Source organism: Pongo pygmaeus, chromosome 3, assembly GCF_028885625.2.
Source record: "Pongo pygmaeus isolate AG05252 chromosome 3, NHGRI_mPonPyg2-v2.0_pri, whole genome shotgun sequence".
NCBI lineage: Eukaryota > Metazoa > Chordata > Mammalia > Primates > Hominidae > Pongo > Pongo pygmaeus.
Window position 1 is genome coordinate 127,837,191 of NC_072376.2, and position 16,652 is coordinate 127,853,842.

The 16,652-nt window shown below is 34.2% G+C and overlaps 1 protein-coding gene across 1 annotated transcript in view; it reads right to left on the reverse strand.

Moving 5' to 3' along the window:
* LOC129035136 (bifunctional heparan sulfate N-deacetylase/N-sulfotransferase 4) overlaps nucleotides 1-16,652 on the reverse strand; it is a 291,019-nt gene that overhangs the window by 129,280 nt on the left and 145,087 nt on the right. The window contains exon 4 of the mRNA XM_054485287.2: nucleotides 14,318-14,472. Within this exon, the coding sequence (XP_054341262.1) occupies nucleotides 14,318-14,472 (155 nt within the window). The remainder of the gene's footprint in view (nucleotides 1-14,317; nucleotides 14,473-16,652) is intronic.

Below are 16,652 nucleotides of genomic sequence, written 5' to 3' on the forward strand. Positions count from 1 at the left end.
GGTGTGAAGAAGTTTCAGCCTAAGCTCACTCTCAAACAGTAGAGATTTTAACAGTAAGCAAGTAAGGAGGAGGCTGTTGTTATCATAATTAAGATAGAAAACAAGTGAATCATTGACTAAACAGAAACTTTCTATTTAGAGAGAACCAGATAGACAGGTAGCCAAGAGGAACACTCTTTGGGTTAGTAAAAGCCTCATAATCTGAGTGCCTTTTGTCAAAAGCAATCAAATATACAGCTGATAATTAGTATAGGCTCACTTCTGACTAAGCTCTATTCCAGAGGCAGACAGCTTAACAAAAACATTAGGAAAAGACAGTCAAAGAGGGCCATGCTAAAACCACTATTGTCCAAGAGTGACTATGTTCCCTATGAGGAGCAACATTGAGGCCGCACACTTCAAGTGAAAGAGTCACTTAAATTATCCAGCCATTCCATTTAAAAAATAAATAACTAAATGGCAACAAAAATACATCCTTAACATGGAGGGAAGGGATCAGTGTGAAGAGTGCTGCAAAAATTATCTAAAATGTCCATTAAAAAATACAAGATATACAAAGAAACAGGGTGGTGTAATTCATCCACAGGAAAATAAAGCTAGCAATTGAAATTGCCTCTAAAGGGCTAGGTGCCAGACATAGAAGACAAAGACTTCAAATTTGTTCAAAGAACTAAAGCAAACTAGGCCTGAAGACATAGACAAAGGTATGATGACAATATCTCATCCAATGAGAATATCGAGATAGAAATATTAATAAAGAGTCAAATAAAAATTCTAGAGATGAAAAGTACAATTATTGAAATAAAAAATTACTACAGGTCTTGTATTTGTCCATTTTTATACTTCTATGAAGAAATACTCAAGACGGAGTAATTTATAAAGAAAAAGAGGTTTAACAGACTCACAGTTCCACATGGCTGGGGAGGTCTCACAACTATGGCAGAAGGCAAAGGAGAAGCAAAGTCACATCTTACATGGTAGCAGGCAAGAGAGATTGTGTAGGGGATCTCCCTTTTATTAAATCACCAGATCTCATGAGATTATTCACTATCACAAGAATAGTACGGGAAAGACCCAACTCCATGATTCAATTACCTCCCACTGGGTTCTTCCCATGACAGGTGGGAATGATTGAAAATGAGATTTTGGTGGTGATACAGCCAAACCAAATCATTCCTGGCCTCTCCCAAATTTCATGTCCTCACATTTCAAAACCAAACATGCCTTCTCAACAGTCCCCCAAAGTTTTTATTACTTTCAGCATTAACTCAAAAGTCCACGGTCCAAAGTCTCATCCAAGACAAGGCAAGCCCCTTCCATCTATGACTGTAAAATCAAAAGCAAATTATTTACTTCTTAGATACAATGGGGATATACATACTAGGTAAACACACCTGTTCCAAATGGGAGAAATTGGCCAAAACAAAGGGACTATGGGCCCATGAAAGTCCAAAATCCAGCAGGGCAATCAAATTTTAGCTCCAAAATGATCTCCTTTGATGCCATGTCTCACATCCAGATCATACTGAGGTAAGAAGTGGGTTCCCATGGTCTTGGGCAGCTCTGCCCCTGTGGCTTTGCAGGATAGAGCCCCCTTCCCGGCTGCTTTCACTGGCTGGCCTGAGTGTCTGTGGCTTTTCCAGGTGCATCGTGCAAGCCATTGGTGGATCTACCATTCTGGGGTCTAGAGGATGGTGACCCTCTTCTCACAGCTCCACTAATCAGTGCCCCAGTGGGGATTCTGTGTGGGGGCTCCCACGTCACATTTCCCTTCCTCACTGCCCTAGCAGATTCTCCATGAGGGCTCTGCCCCTGCAGCACACCTCAGCATGGACATCCAGGCATTTCCATACATCCTCTGAAATCTTGATGGAGGTTCCCAAAACTTAATTATTGACCAGAGACCCTAAATCATCTCTCTTAAGTTCAAAGTTTCACAGCTCTCTAGGGCAGGGGCAAAATGCCACCAGTCTCTTTCTAAAGCATAGCAAGAGTCACCTTTATTACAGTTTGTAACATGTTCCTCATCTCCATCTGATACCCCCAGTCTCTTTCTAAAAACATAGCAAGAGTCACCTTTATTACAGTTTGTAACATGTTCCACATCTCCATCTGAGACCAATAATCTCCATCAAACACCACATGTAGGCTGCAAAGCCTTCGGGGTTTCACCCTCTGAAGTAACGGCTTGAGCAGTATATTGGCCCATTTTAGCAATGGCTGTGACAAAGGGCATTAAGTCCCCAGACTGCACAAAACAGCAAGGCCCTAGTTCCAGTCCAGGAATCCATTTTTCCCTCCTATGCCTCATGACTTGTGATGGGAGGAGCTGCCATGACATGTACTGGAGACATTTTCCCCATTGTCTTGGTGATTAGCATTTGGTTCCTTGTTACTTATGCAAATTTCTGCAGCCAGCTTGAATTTCTGTTCAGAAAATGGGTTTTTCTTTTCTATTGCATAGTCAGGCTGTAAATTTTTTGAACTTTTATGCTCTGCTTCCCTTTTAAATATAAGTTCCAATTCTAAACCTTATCTTTGTGAATGAATAAAACTGAATGCTTTTAAAAGCACCAAAGTCACGTCTTGAACACTTTGGTGCTTAGAAATTTCTTCCACCAGAGACCCTAAATCATCTCTCTCAAGTTCAATGTTCCACAGATCTCTAGGGCAGGGGCAAAATGCCACCGGTCTCTTTCTAAAATATAGCAAAAGTCACCTTTATTACAGTTTGTAACATGTTCCTCATTTCCATCTGAGACCACTTCAACCTGGACTTCATTGTCCAGATCACTATCAGTATTTTGGTCAAAGCCATTCAACAAGTCTCTAGGAAGTTTCAAAATTTTCAACAATTTCGTCTCTTCTTCTGAGCCTAACAAGCTGTTCCAACCTCTGCCTGTTATCCAGTTCCAAAGTCACGTCCACAATTTTGGGTATACTTCTAAGCAGTACTCCACTCCACTGGTATCAATTTACTGTATTAGCTCATTTTCATACTGCTATGAAAAAAATCCAAGACTGGGCAATGTGTAAAGAAAAAGAGGTTTAATGGACTCACAGTTTCACATGGCTGAGAAAGCCTTATGATCATGACGGAAGGTGAAAGAGGAGCAAAGGCACATCTTACATGGTGGCAGGCAATAGGGCATATGAGACTTATTCACTGTCTGGAGAACAGCATAAGAAAAACTTGTCCTCATGATTCAATTACCTCCCACCAGGACCCTCCCATAACACGTGGAGATTATGGGAGCTACAATTCAAGACAAGATTTGGGTGGGGACACAGCCAAACCGTATCAGGGTTCAACAAGAAATTTGAGCTAAGAGAAGAAAAATTTAGCACACTTGAAAATCGATTATGAGATTATGCAACTAAAGAATAAAGAGGAAAAAAGTAGGAAAAATGAATGACCAGAGCCTCAAAGAAATGTGGGACACTATTAAATGCACCAATATATGTGAGATGGGATTATCAAAAGAGTGAAGGGAGAAAAAGAAACACAAAAGGTATTCAAAAAATTATTTCCTAAAAACTTTGCAAATTTGGTGAAAATTATTAATTTACACATATAAGAAGCTCAGTGAACTAGAACTAAAATAAACAAAGAAGTCCATATGCAGATATATCATCACAAAAATTTTGAAAACAAAGGCAATCAGCAAATCTTGAAAGTAGCAAAAGAAGAACTCATCACATAGAAGTGAAACACAAAATTAACTATTCACTTCTCAGTAGAAACTGTGGGATCCAGAAGGAAGTGCAAAGAAAAAAGAAAACAGCAATCAGTAACTGTATATCTAGCACAGCTATCTTTCAAAAATAGCAGTGAAATAAATACATTCACAGATATATCAAAACTGAGCGAATACATTGCCAATCCTCTCCTACAAGAAATTACAAATGTAGTTCTTCAGACTGAAAGCAAATAACCACAGAGAGTAATTTGAATCAACATAAAGAAATAAAGGCTGGGAGTGGTGGCTCATGCCTGTAATACCAGCACTTTGGGAGGCCAACGTGGGCAGATCATGAGGTCAGGAGTTTGAGACCAGCCTGGCCAACATGGTGAAACCCTGTCTCTACTAAAAATACAAAAATTAGCTGGGTGTGGTGGCAGGCGCATGTAATCCCAGCTACTCAGGAGGCTAAGGCAGGAAAATTGCTTGAACCCAGGAGGCAGAGGTTGCAGAAAAAAAATAAATAAAAGAAAGAAATAAAGAATGTTGGTAAAGGTAATTATGTATTTATGGAAGACGGTATATATATTTCTTTTTTCTTCTCATCAGATTTAAAAAGCAATGATAGAAAACAATATGCATATAATTGTATTGCTAGGGCTATAACAGGTGTAAATGCAATATATTTTTAATAACAGCAGAAAAAAGACAGGTGGGAGAAAAGCCATATTGAAGTAAGGAAGTAACACCAAGTAGTATTTAATTTACAAGAACAAATGAAGAGTAGAAAAATGTCATAGAAGAAAGTTTGTATAGAAAACTATAAATATATACTTTCTCGGCTTTCTTATTTCAAGTTTTAAAAACATAAAATTATATAAAGTGTAAACTATAACAATGTATTGCTGGATTTGTAACATATATGTATGTAATGTGCAATAATAAAGAAGGAAGGAGGGAGGAATAGAGTTATGTAAATATAATGTTTCTATACTTCACTGGAAAAGTCACTATGAAATTGAAAAAGATTCTGAGAAGTTAAAATGTGTATTGAAACTCTTAAGCAACCACTAGGAATAAATCACAAGGGAGATTAGGAAATATTTTCAGATGAATAAAAATGAAGACACAACTTACTAATACTTAGAGGATGCAGCAAAATTAGTGCTTAGAGGGAAATTCATAGCTGTAAAATGCCTTTATTAAAAATAAAAAAGCTTTCAAGTCAATAACCTAATATTTCTCTGTAAAACATTGAAGAAAAGCATATTAAATATAAAGCAATTAGAAGGAAAGAAATAATAAAGATTAGAGCAGAAATTAAAGAAATAGAGAAGAGAAAAGCAATAGGGGAAAACAATAAAATTAAAATTTGGTTATTTGACATGACCAACTAAATTGGAAAAACTTTAGATAGACCAAGTTGGGGAAAAGGCACAAACTGGTAAAATCAATAATGAAAATGGAGACAACAGTATTGACCTTACACAAATAATAATTGCCATGAGGTAATACTATGAACATTCTATGCCAAATATTTGACAATTTAGAAAAAATTAGTAAATGTCTAGACACACACAAACTACTGAAATTGACTCAAGTGGAGATAGAAAATATAAATAGACTTATAATAAGTAAATTGAATGACTTAGTAAATTAAAAACTTCCCACAAATAAAAGCAAGGAACAGGTGAGTTCTACCAAACATACAAAAAATAATTAATGCTTGTAATTCATGACTTCTCCTCCCTTTATACATAAAAAAGAAGAGCAAAGAATATTTCTCAATTAATTATATGAGGCTAGTATTACCCTGACATCAAAGCCAAAAAATGATGTCTAAAGAAAAAGAAATGTACAGACCAGTATATCTATTAATAGAGTTTAAAAAATACTCAAAAAGGCACTAGCAATCAAACTCAAAAATATACAAAACTGAGTATATGCAATAACAAAGTGGGATCTATCATAGGAATGCAAGGTTGGCTTAACATCTAAAAATCAATTAGTGTAATATACCATATCAAGAGAATAAAGGAGGAAAAACACATGATTAACTCCAAAAACACTGAAAAAGTATGTAACAAATCCAACATCCTTCTGTGATAAAAATACATGCAGATACATACAGAAACAGAGACTTCCTCAACTTGATAATAGGTATCTATGAAAAATCTACAGCTAACATCATGCCTAATGGTGAAAGACTGCACACTTTCCCCTTAAGACCAGGCATAAAACAAGGATATTTGTTCCCATTTCTATTCAACATTATACTGAAAGTTACAGTCAGGACAATTAGACAATAAAATAAAATAAAATATAGCCAGATTGAGAATGAAGAAGTAAAAGTATTTGTTTGCACATGACATAATCTTATGTATAGACAATCCTAAGGAATCCACTGAAAAACTCTAAAAATAATAAATGAGTTCAGCAAATTTGGAGGTTTGGATGTTACAAGAGCCATATACAAATATCAATTGTACTTCTATACAAAAAATCAACAATATAAAATTGGAATTTTAAAAGATTTTTGTTTATAATAGCATCAAAAAGAATAAAATACTTAGGATTGCATTTAATCAAATAAGTTCAAAATTTAGACTCTGAAAATTATAAAATATTGTTTAAAGAAATTATAGCAGACACAAATAAATGAAAAGACAACCCATGTTCATGTATCAGAAGACTTAATATTGGTAAGAGCTGTATTTCCCAAATTGAGTTGCAGATTGACTGCTATCACTGTCAAAATCCCAGTTGTTTACTGTGCAGAAATTGATAAGATGATCCTAAAATTCATATGGAAATTCAAAAGACCCAGAACAGCCAAAATAATATTGAAAGAAAAGAACCACTTCATGCCCACTAGAATGACTATAATAAAGGTAGATAATAACAAGTGTTGGTGAGAGCCATTGGAACACTCATGAATTGCTGGTAGAATATAAAATGGTGCTCACACTTTGGAAACAGCATGGCTATTCATCAAAATGTTAAACATAAAGTTACTGACCCAGTAATTCCACTTCTGGGTAGATACTAAAAAGAAATAAAAACGTATCTCCACACAAAACTTGCACCTGAATGCTCATAGCAGCATTATAAAATCTAGCCAGACAGTGGAAAAAGCCCCAAAACAACCCAAATGTCTATGAACTGATAAAGAATGGATATATAATGGATAAAGAAAATATGATATAGCCATGCAATGAGACATTATTTGTCAATAAAAAGGAATGAAGTACTGATACATGTTACAACATGTTTGAACCTTAAAAACATTATGCTAAGTGAAAAAATCAAGTCAAAAAGATCATGTAATGTATGATTCTACTTATATCCCATGTCCAGTATAAGCAAATCTGCAAAGACAAAGTAAATTAGTTATTTGCTTAGGTTGAGGGAGTGGGGAGAAATGGAAAGTGATTGCTAAGGGGTATTTTTTTATTGCGGCGCTATTCACAATGGCAAAGACTTGGAACCAACCCAAATGTCCAACAATGATAGACTGGATTAAGAAAATGTGGCACATATACACCATGGAATACTATGCAGCCATAAAAAATGATGAGTTCATGTCCTTTGTAGGAACATGGATGAAATTGGAAACCATCATTCTCAGTAAACTATCACAAGGACAAAAAACCAAACACCGTATATTCTCACTCATAGATGGGAATTGAACAATGAGAACACATGGACACAGGAAGGGGAACATCACACTGTGGGGACTGCTGTGGGGTGGAGGGAGGGGGGAGGGATAGCATTAGGAGATATACCTAATGCTAAATGACGAGTTAATGGGTGCAGCACACAAGCATGGCACATGTATACGTATGTAACTAACCTGCACATTGTGCACATGTACCCTAAAACTTAAAGTATAATAAAAAAAAATGAGTTGATGAAAATGTTCTTAAATTATGGTTAGTTTGCACAGATCTGTGAATACACTGAAAACCATTGAAGTTTACACTTTACATGGGTGAACCTTATGATATATTAATACCAATATCAATAAAGCTGCTAAAATGATACAATGGTAACTCGCACTAAGTTGATTGATAGTAGAAGTGGTAAGAAGTCAAATTAATTAGTTCTAAATACATTTTCAAGTAGAGGCAATGGATTAGATGAGAGAAAGAGAGGTAATAGATGAACTCAATATTTATGGCTTTGAAGGATGTAATTGACATTAACCTTGAGGAAAAATATTAGGCTTTAGTTAATATGCAAATATTTTTAAATTAATGCAATAATAAGTGTGAGTTATATCATACAGGATCCTCTGTATTTCTTATTTCTAGTTAGATGTGATAGGCAGCTTCTATAATGTCTTCCAGTTAGTTATCACTGTCTCCTGGTATTCCCTTTATTTTTTATTTTCCCTTTTTTTGAGTATGTGCTAGACCTAGTGACTGGCTTCTCCTGAAGAGTATATGGTATAAATGAAGAGGTATTGCTTCTGATATTTATATAATAAAAGACTCTGAATCAGTCTGTCTCTTTTTCTCTTCCTCTCTCAGAGCCTTAGCTCTAATGAAGCCAATTATTGTGTTGTGAGCTGCCATCCTGAATGACCCACATGGCAAGGAACACAGGGCAGACCCGGGCAGCAGCTGGTGGGAAATTGAGGTCTTCAATCAATCCAACAGCTTGTGAGGAGCTGAATCTTGCCAATAACCATGTGAGCTTGGCGGCAGGTCCACACTCCAGTTGAGCCTTGAAATGACTGCCACCTCAGCTGACACCTTGATTGACATCTGTGAGAAATCCTGAACTGCAGGATCCAGTTATGTCATACTCAACTTCCTGACTTACATAAACTGTTAAATAATTAATGTGTGTCTAGGTCTTTATAGTCTAAGTAATTTGTTACTAAACAATATCTAAGATATCTGAATGTTCAACTAATGCACTCAATTACTGAAGTAATTTACATAGAAATTTGTACTAAATTGACAGGTTTTCCATATAATATCTCAAGATCTTGTTCAATTGCCAAAAAATGTTTTATTATTTTATTTTATTGTGGTAAGAACAATTAACATGATATCTACCTTTCTGACAAATTTGTAAGTATGCAATATTATTATTGGCTGTAAACACAACGTTGTATGGCAGATCTCTAGAACTTATTCATCTTGACTAAAACTTAATGACCCTTGGTTATTAAATCCTCTTTTCTCATTTCCCTCAGCCCCTGAAAACCACCATTTCACTCTTTGATACTACCAATTTGACTATTTTAGACACCTTATATAAGTGGAATTATACAGTACTTGTCTTTCTGTGACTGGCGTATTTCACTTAGCATAATGCCCTCAAGGTTCATCCATGTTGTCACGTGTTACAGAATTTCCTTCTTTTTTCAGTGCCGTGGTGCTTCAGGGTTTTTTATTACTGTGATTTAATCTAAATCTTTCCTGCACATGTGGGCCCACTCTTGAGCATAAAGATTGTTTTATTTGTTATTGAACCTCCAAAATACACTATTTGTTCATTGTGAATTTTTGTTGCATATTTGTTCACAATTTTGTTTTAGTGTAAATATCCTTATCTTCTCTAAATTCCCTACCTTTCAATACTCTATAAGTTATTATCAGTTTTTTTTTTCTGACATCTTGCATTTGTGGCATAATACAAGGCTGTAAACTGGATAATCCAGTAAAAATACTGTAAAGCATTTCCAACATTGAAAGAAAGCTCACAGTTTGTTTCATTATACTATTAATTTGCTATCATATTGCTTTATTTCTTTTGAATATGACACCTAAATAGCTGATTGAGTGTGCAGCCTATTATGACATTTAAGCATTTTCCATAGTCTCCCTTTAATAGATTTGTGTTTTTATGAGAACAGTTTAAATGTCAGCATTTTTTGCTTCATGAATATTGTGTAATTATGAAAAAAGTTATATAGATTTCATAAATATGTGTAGCTTTTTAAAATCAGAATTTGAAATCCTATGTCTTTATTTCAAGAATCTTCACTTAGTCATGAAAATGGTACCAGAATGCTCAATAACATAGCAAGTAAAATTCACACCATCATTGAAAATGTCAATATTAAAGACAAAAACTTGATACTTATACCTTCAGGATATTTCATGTCTGCAACTATTAGTGAACTGAAAAGCCCTACTGGCTTGAAAACTTTAATGAGTTTATATGTAAAACTTAAAACAACAAAATACAATTTTTTAACTTTTTTTCAAGTCTATTGTGGAATAAAAGTAAACAGTTTAGTGTATGGTATGTGCACTTTTCTTTCTATGGTTGGAAAATAGCTATAGGTTAAACTGGGAATAATTTTTGTAATTTTTTTATTAGTGTTTTCATGTTGGCCAATGTTTCTAGTTCTCTTTAGCCTTCATTCATCTATTGTTGTTATTGAAGCTTTCCATCTATTTATTGACACACTCAAGCAACTGAATAGCAGCAAAGATCTATGAGTTATTGAAGGAAAAAGAACCAAAAGTATTTTTCTCCACCCTACTGCCATACTAAGAAGAGTATCTTGTAACTGCCATATTTCGGCTGACTATGCTTGTCATTAGACTAAGATCCTGTATACAAACACACACACATATACACATGACATATATGTGCATGGAGTAAGCATAACACATCCATACACATGTACACCCCCACTGCATACATTGGTGCTCATGGATTAAGCATATACATACACATAACTCCCACATGCATATACATATTCACATGGCATATGTGTGTGTGTATGGATGAAGCTATAACAATAACAATGTTTTATATTAATAAGGCCTCTTCCAACATGATGAAATGTGGCAATGTGTTTCTCTCATGATTTTTAAACATATTACAAGAGAAAATAAACTCCATCCAGAAAGATTTCAGAGAAATTCCACAAATGAAACCACTCAGATAGATTGTATTTAAAAAAAAAACTAATTTGAAATATCAATATCAAGCTATTAATATATCTGAATATGTTTGAATCATTTTTGGAACTGCTATGAGAACAAATGTGCTTTTGAGACTGACAATCCCTCTGACAGCCAAGATCATATCAAGGGATAATGAGGAATGTCAGAATAGAACTTAAAAAAAGGGTTTAAAGACTTTTGATTTTTATCTGTATGAATTGTTCATTTAGTTTGAAAATATTTTCTCATAATTGCTTCAATTCCAACTAGATAAGGATTTCACGATGTTCATTCCAAATTTGTGGACCGATGTAATCCACAAATGATCACAGAATTTTAAAACTGAAATTGATCAGTAGCATTATCTGGTCCAGTGCCTTTGGTTGGCAGAAGAGTTGATGTAAATTAATTATCTAAAAACTTTGTAGTTTAGAGAATGAAAGAGCAAGTCATTACTATTTTGAGAGAAGAAAGTGAGATATAAAGACGTTAAATAAGTTGCCAATTTTATCAGAACTTGTTACTAGCAGTCAGGACTAAAATTTACTCCACCAATATCCAGTTAGTGTTTCTGCTATCCTATCCTATCTTGATACTGTTGATGACTCTAAAGTGTCAGCTGGATGTGAAAAGATAATAATTTAATAAGAGATATATCTCTTGGCTCTCTGGATAGCACAAATATTGTCATGTTATGTTGACAGTAAAGGTGGGGTTCTGAATGTCACTGCTTGAAGAGTCTTGAGTTTTATTGAGCTGAACTCCAGAAGGAAAAGGACAGTGTCATTTCAGTATGATGTATGTTTAACAGACTTCATTTTAGTCGTAATATTTTGACTATGTAAAATACAATAAGATTTTTTACACAATATATTTATAGGAATAAGTGTAGTTTCTAGCCATGCTGACTAAACAAATGTAATTACTCTGAATGGACTCTAAATCGCTTTCAACATTTCATTACAAAGCAATTACATCTGAGTCTTCCCAGAGCTCTCAGTATGGCTCTTAAAAAAGAAATTACACAAACAGGTGAAATCAACCATTATGAAATATAACCTATATCCCTAAAGAGCAAGGCTCTAGAGTAGGAGTGGAGTGGAATGAAGTGGGGGAAGTTTAAGACAGGTGATAAACATGTTTTATTTTCAAGGTAACTGTCCTGAGAGAATTTAGCATGCTTACTCAAGGTAAGCTCATTTTTGAAATGGAAAATATTTACTTAATTTTCAATGCTATGAAGCAGCGCCACATTTATGAGACATTTCCTAAAAGTTAAGTAAAAAAATGACCCCTTGTAAATCCATATTTTTTTTAAAAAAAATTAGGCATTTTAAAAGCAAGATGTAACTGCATGCTCCTCTGTATTTAGAAAGGTCATAATTGGTTAATTAACACTATTGAATGCTTACTGTGGGCCAGCTGCTGCTCTAAGCACATTATGTATATCCTGCCAGCAATTCCATGAGGTAGTTGTTACCATTATCCTCAGTTTTATAAATGGAGAAACAGACATAGAGAATCTAAGTCATTTGTTCAAGGTCAAGCAACCGTCAATGGAAGGTGAGGATTCAAACAGATAATCTGGTGCCTGAGTCCTTGATCTTAACTGCTTTTTATGCTTTCTACATTTACTACTAAGAATCCTGTGTGCAGATCTGACATTGGTCTGGGGATTTAGAGACTCAAAGAGTGATGAGCTATTAGCTTAGCAACTGGGCATAACTTTATGACATATCATAGTATTAATTTGACTTGGGCTATGCTTCCAAAGATGGCTTAAAACAACGAAAATATCAGTAAATCACACAGTACTAATGAATCACAACAGTTTAAGTTAGGAGTTCCTAACTAGGAACTAGGTTCTTTGGTGGATTCACAAACCCTTTGTGATTGTATGTCCCATTGGATGAAGATGTGAGAATGTGCATCTGAGCATTTTTCAAGGGAAAATGTTTCTGTCTTTTGTTAGATTCTTAAAGGAATACATGGCTTAATTAATGTCTAGAGCAGGGTTGAGCAAACTTTTTTTTGGTAAAGGTTGAGATAAAAATATTTTCGGCTTTGTGGACCGTAAGATCTCTTTCACAACCTGCCATTCAACTCTGCCATTGCAATGTGAAAGCAGCTGCAGGCAATTCATAAAGGAATGAGTGTGGCAGTGTTCCAACAAAATTTTATTTATGAACATTTAAATGTAAATTTTATATAATTTTTACATGCCACAAATTATCACTGTTCCTTTGATTGTTTACTTTTCATTTGAATTATTAAGAAATGTTTTTAAAAAAGGCTTTCTTAGCTCAGGGATCATAAAAAGCAAGTAGCACTCCAGAATTGGATTAAAGGTCATAATTTTCCAGCCCCTCATCTAGAGCAAGTGATTCTTAGTGTAGAATCATGGGGATCATCTGGGAAGTTTCTGAAATGCAAATTGTCAGGCCTCTCTGCAGATCTACTGAATCAGAAACTCTGCTAATGGACCAAGCAGTCTGTGTTTCAGAAGTCTTCTAGGTGAAATAGATCACACTAAAATATGAGAGCCACTGGTTTAGAGTCACGGCTCCAAACATTCAACTCATTCTTTTCTTCCTTCATTCTTGCAACAAATGATTTTTTAAACTATATTTAAAAAATAGTCCAGGGCTATGTGCAGGTTTATGATATAGATAAATTGTGTCATGGAGTTTCAGTGTACAGATTATTTTGTCACCCAAGTGATAAGCATAGTATCAGACAGGTAGTTTTTCCATCCTCTCCCTCCACACTCAAGCAGGCTCCAGGGTTTGGTGTTCCCTTCTTTGTGTCCATGTGTGCTCAGTGTTTAGCTCACACTCATAAGTGCCAACATGCAGTGTTTGGTTTTCTGTTCCTGTGTCAGTTTGCTTAGGATTATGGCCTCTAGCCCCATCCATGTTGCTGCAAAGGACATAATCTCATTTTTTTTTTATGGCTGCATAGTGTTCCATGGTGCATATGGACCACATTTTCTTTATCCAATCTACTGTTGATAGGCATTTAGGTTGATTCCATGACTTTGCTGTTGTGAATAGCTCTGTGATGAACATGTGTGTGCGTCTTTATGATAGAATAATTTATACTTCTTTGGCATATGCCTAATAATGGGATTGCTCAATCAAATGGTACTTCTGTTTTAAGTTCTTTGAGAAATTGTCATACTGCTTTCCACAATGGCTATACTAATTTATATTTCCACCAGCAGTGTGTAAGTGTTCTCTTTTCCTCTGCAACATTGCCAACATCTGTTGTTTTTGACTTTTTAAATAACTGTTATTCTGATTGGAATGAGAAGGTATCTCATTGTGGTTTTGATTTGTATTTCTCTAATGATTAGTGATGTTAAGCAATAAATTATTTTTGAATGGTTAATTACATTGCACCAAGAATGAAAGTTGTACTATTTTTTTGTCTTCATAGATACAAGAATAGTCATCTCATAAAACAGGAGTTGAAAGCTTTCTGAAAATAACTTACTTTTTGAAATATATTTTCTATATAATTACATAATGGCCCTTTACATATACACACTTGCCTGAAACAAAATATCACAAAGTTATATGTACCCTCAATACATATGATGCACCCTGATATTATATTTTATTCTATTTCTATCATATTCAATCCAATACATTAATTTTACACTTCCACCACAAGATCACAATTTATAGTTCAAAAGATACCACAATAAAATGTGCTCACCAGTGCAAATTCCTTGTTGAGAATCATCTGCTCTACTAAAGATGACTCATTGTGGAAGAGGTGGGGCTGCATGTGGCTCCACATGTGAGGAAACCACCAGAACTCATCCACAGACCGAAGTAAAAGGTCATCTCCTTCATCTTCCTCTTCAGTCCCTTTAAAACATAAAGTTAAAAATAACTTTGGTGAAAATTTCTTACTATCTTAAAGGTTATTTTTGTCAGATTTATGTTAATTTTTCATGCTGCTAATACATATATCCAATTCTGTGGGCTTTTTAAATCAGAATAAAAGACCACAGTTTAAAATGAATCAAAGGTAAGGGAACTTGGGATTAGGATGGGGTGTGTAGGCATGGCTGGCCCCAGGTCAGACAGTTGTTTAATTTAGAATTTAAGGGTATTTTATACCCTTACATATATGTTATACCGTTGTATATATTTTATACCCTAACATATTTTTTTACCCTTAAATGTTAAGGGTAATTCTCAAATAATTGAACATAAATTTTAACTCATAAAATTTGTTATTTTTTTCTGATTACATAAATATGTTTATTAAAGAAATGTGGAAAGCATAGGCAAGTAATTTACAAAGCCCAAAAACAAACGCAAAAACAGCAAAAAAACCTGTAAGACCATCTTCTAGAGCTAACCAGTAAAAACATTTTTGTATTATTTTCAAAAATCTTTTTCTACTTATATTTTAAAAGTTCAGCTCTTGCTGTACTAATATTTTTGCATGCTTACATTTTTCACTTAATGTTATACATATCAAATTTCCCATTTTAATATAAACATTTCATAAAAACTAAACAATGGATCTGATAACTGTTTATAATATGTGTGACTTGAGAATTTAAAACTAGTATCACTTTCTCTTCTTCTTTTGGGAAAATTTGTTAACAGCACCCAATACATAGGAAATAAAAACAAAAAACATTGTTATGCCACAGTTAAGATAAAAAACAACTTACTTCTAAGAGAATTAATTATATTGCAGCTATCCAAGAATATCCACAAATGACAGGGTTTTCATATGATTTTGTACAATTTTACTATATACAGCTGAATTTACAAATGTTGTGAATCGATAATATAAGAATTAATTCCTGCTTGCTCTCTTACTACTTAACTATGTAAGTAAAGTAAAAGAATAAGTCCTGGCTTATAGTGTGGGGTGTATTATTTGGTTTATTCTTTCACAAAAGAATATGTTTTACAGATGGGTGTTTGATTTTTTATTTTTATTTTTTACTTAAATTTAGGGAATAAATATTAAAGATGTTTATAAGGATTTTCTCTGAATGTTCCATGTGTGTGTCTTAAAACAAAGACTTCCAGGGTCATCAAACTAGCTCCATGAAAGGATTAAAACATGTAACTGGTGTCACTCAGTACTTGGAGCAGAGTCTCTAGTTTTGCCACTTAATTAACTATGTGATCTTGGACAAGTTAACCTCTCTAGGTCTTAGTTCCCTGTTTTAAAATAGGATTATAAATACCTGTCTTACAGGGTCTTAGTGAAAAGTTGATGAGATCAATTTATTAAAGCACTTAATATTGTGACTTGCAAATAGTAAGCACTTTTTGAATATTAAGGTTGCCTTAAAAATTCTATCTATTGCTTTATACTTGCCACGTTTTGAATTTATATGTATTCACACTGTTTTAGAAACTTTGCCTGCCTAGATTATAAATTTCTTAAAGTCAGGGACTGGATCCCTTTACCTTGTACTGTAACACACCACTTATCCAGAGCAGTGCATAAGTGAATAATTTAATTTAGTCTATATTTAACAAAGTCAGTGGATTTAGCAGCTTCACATGGCCACCAAAGTATTTGGCAACTTCTTTCTTTTAGGTATACTCACTGTTCCTGGAATACAGTTCATAATTCATAATCTTTGAAAGGTATAAGGACCTTCAGGTTTAATTAGGGCTTTGGCACCTTCAATGCTACTACACAGAGTAAAGAAATTCTATTTCTATTAGAAATTTTGAAAGGAATAAAGTCCTATAATTAAGATGAGCAGAAGATTTCTTAATTTTTGTTTTAGCTAACAGTGTTAATATTACAGACTCATAATTCATTGACTTTTTTAATATATTAAGAATATGAAATATTAAAATTCAAATGAAGAAGAGTTTATCACTTCCTCAGATGAGGTGTTCATATGTTTCTCATAGTCATATTTTAGCAAATTGAGGCACAGATTAGAAAGAGTTACATTATGTCACATATGATGAAAGAATTAATAGTTCTCCCCCCCTCCTGGAATTATCTTGTTGTGTTTTGAATACAGAGTGTTTGAAAAATGCTTCCATTCATTTTA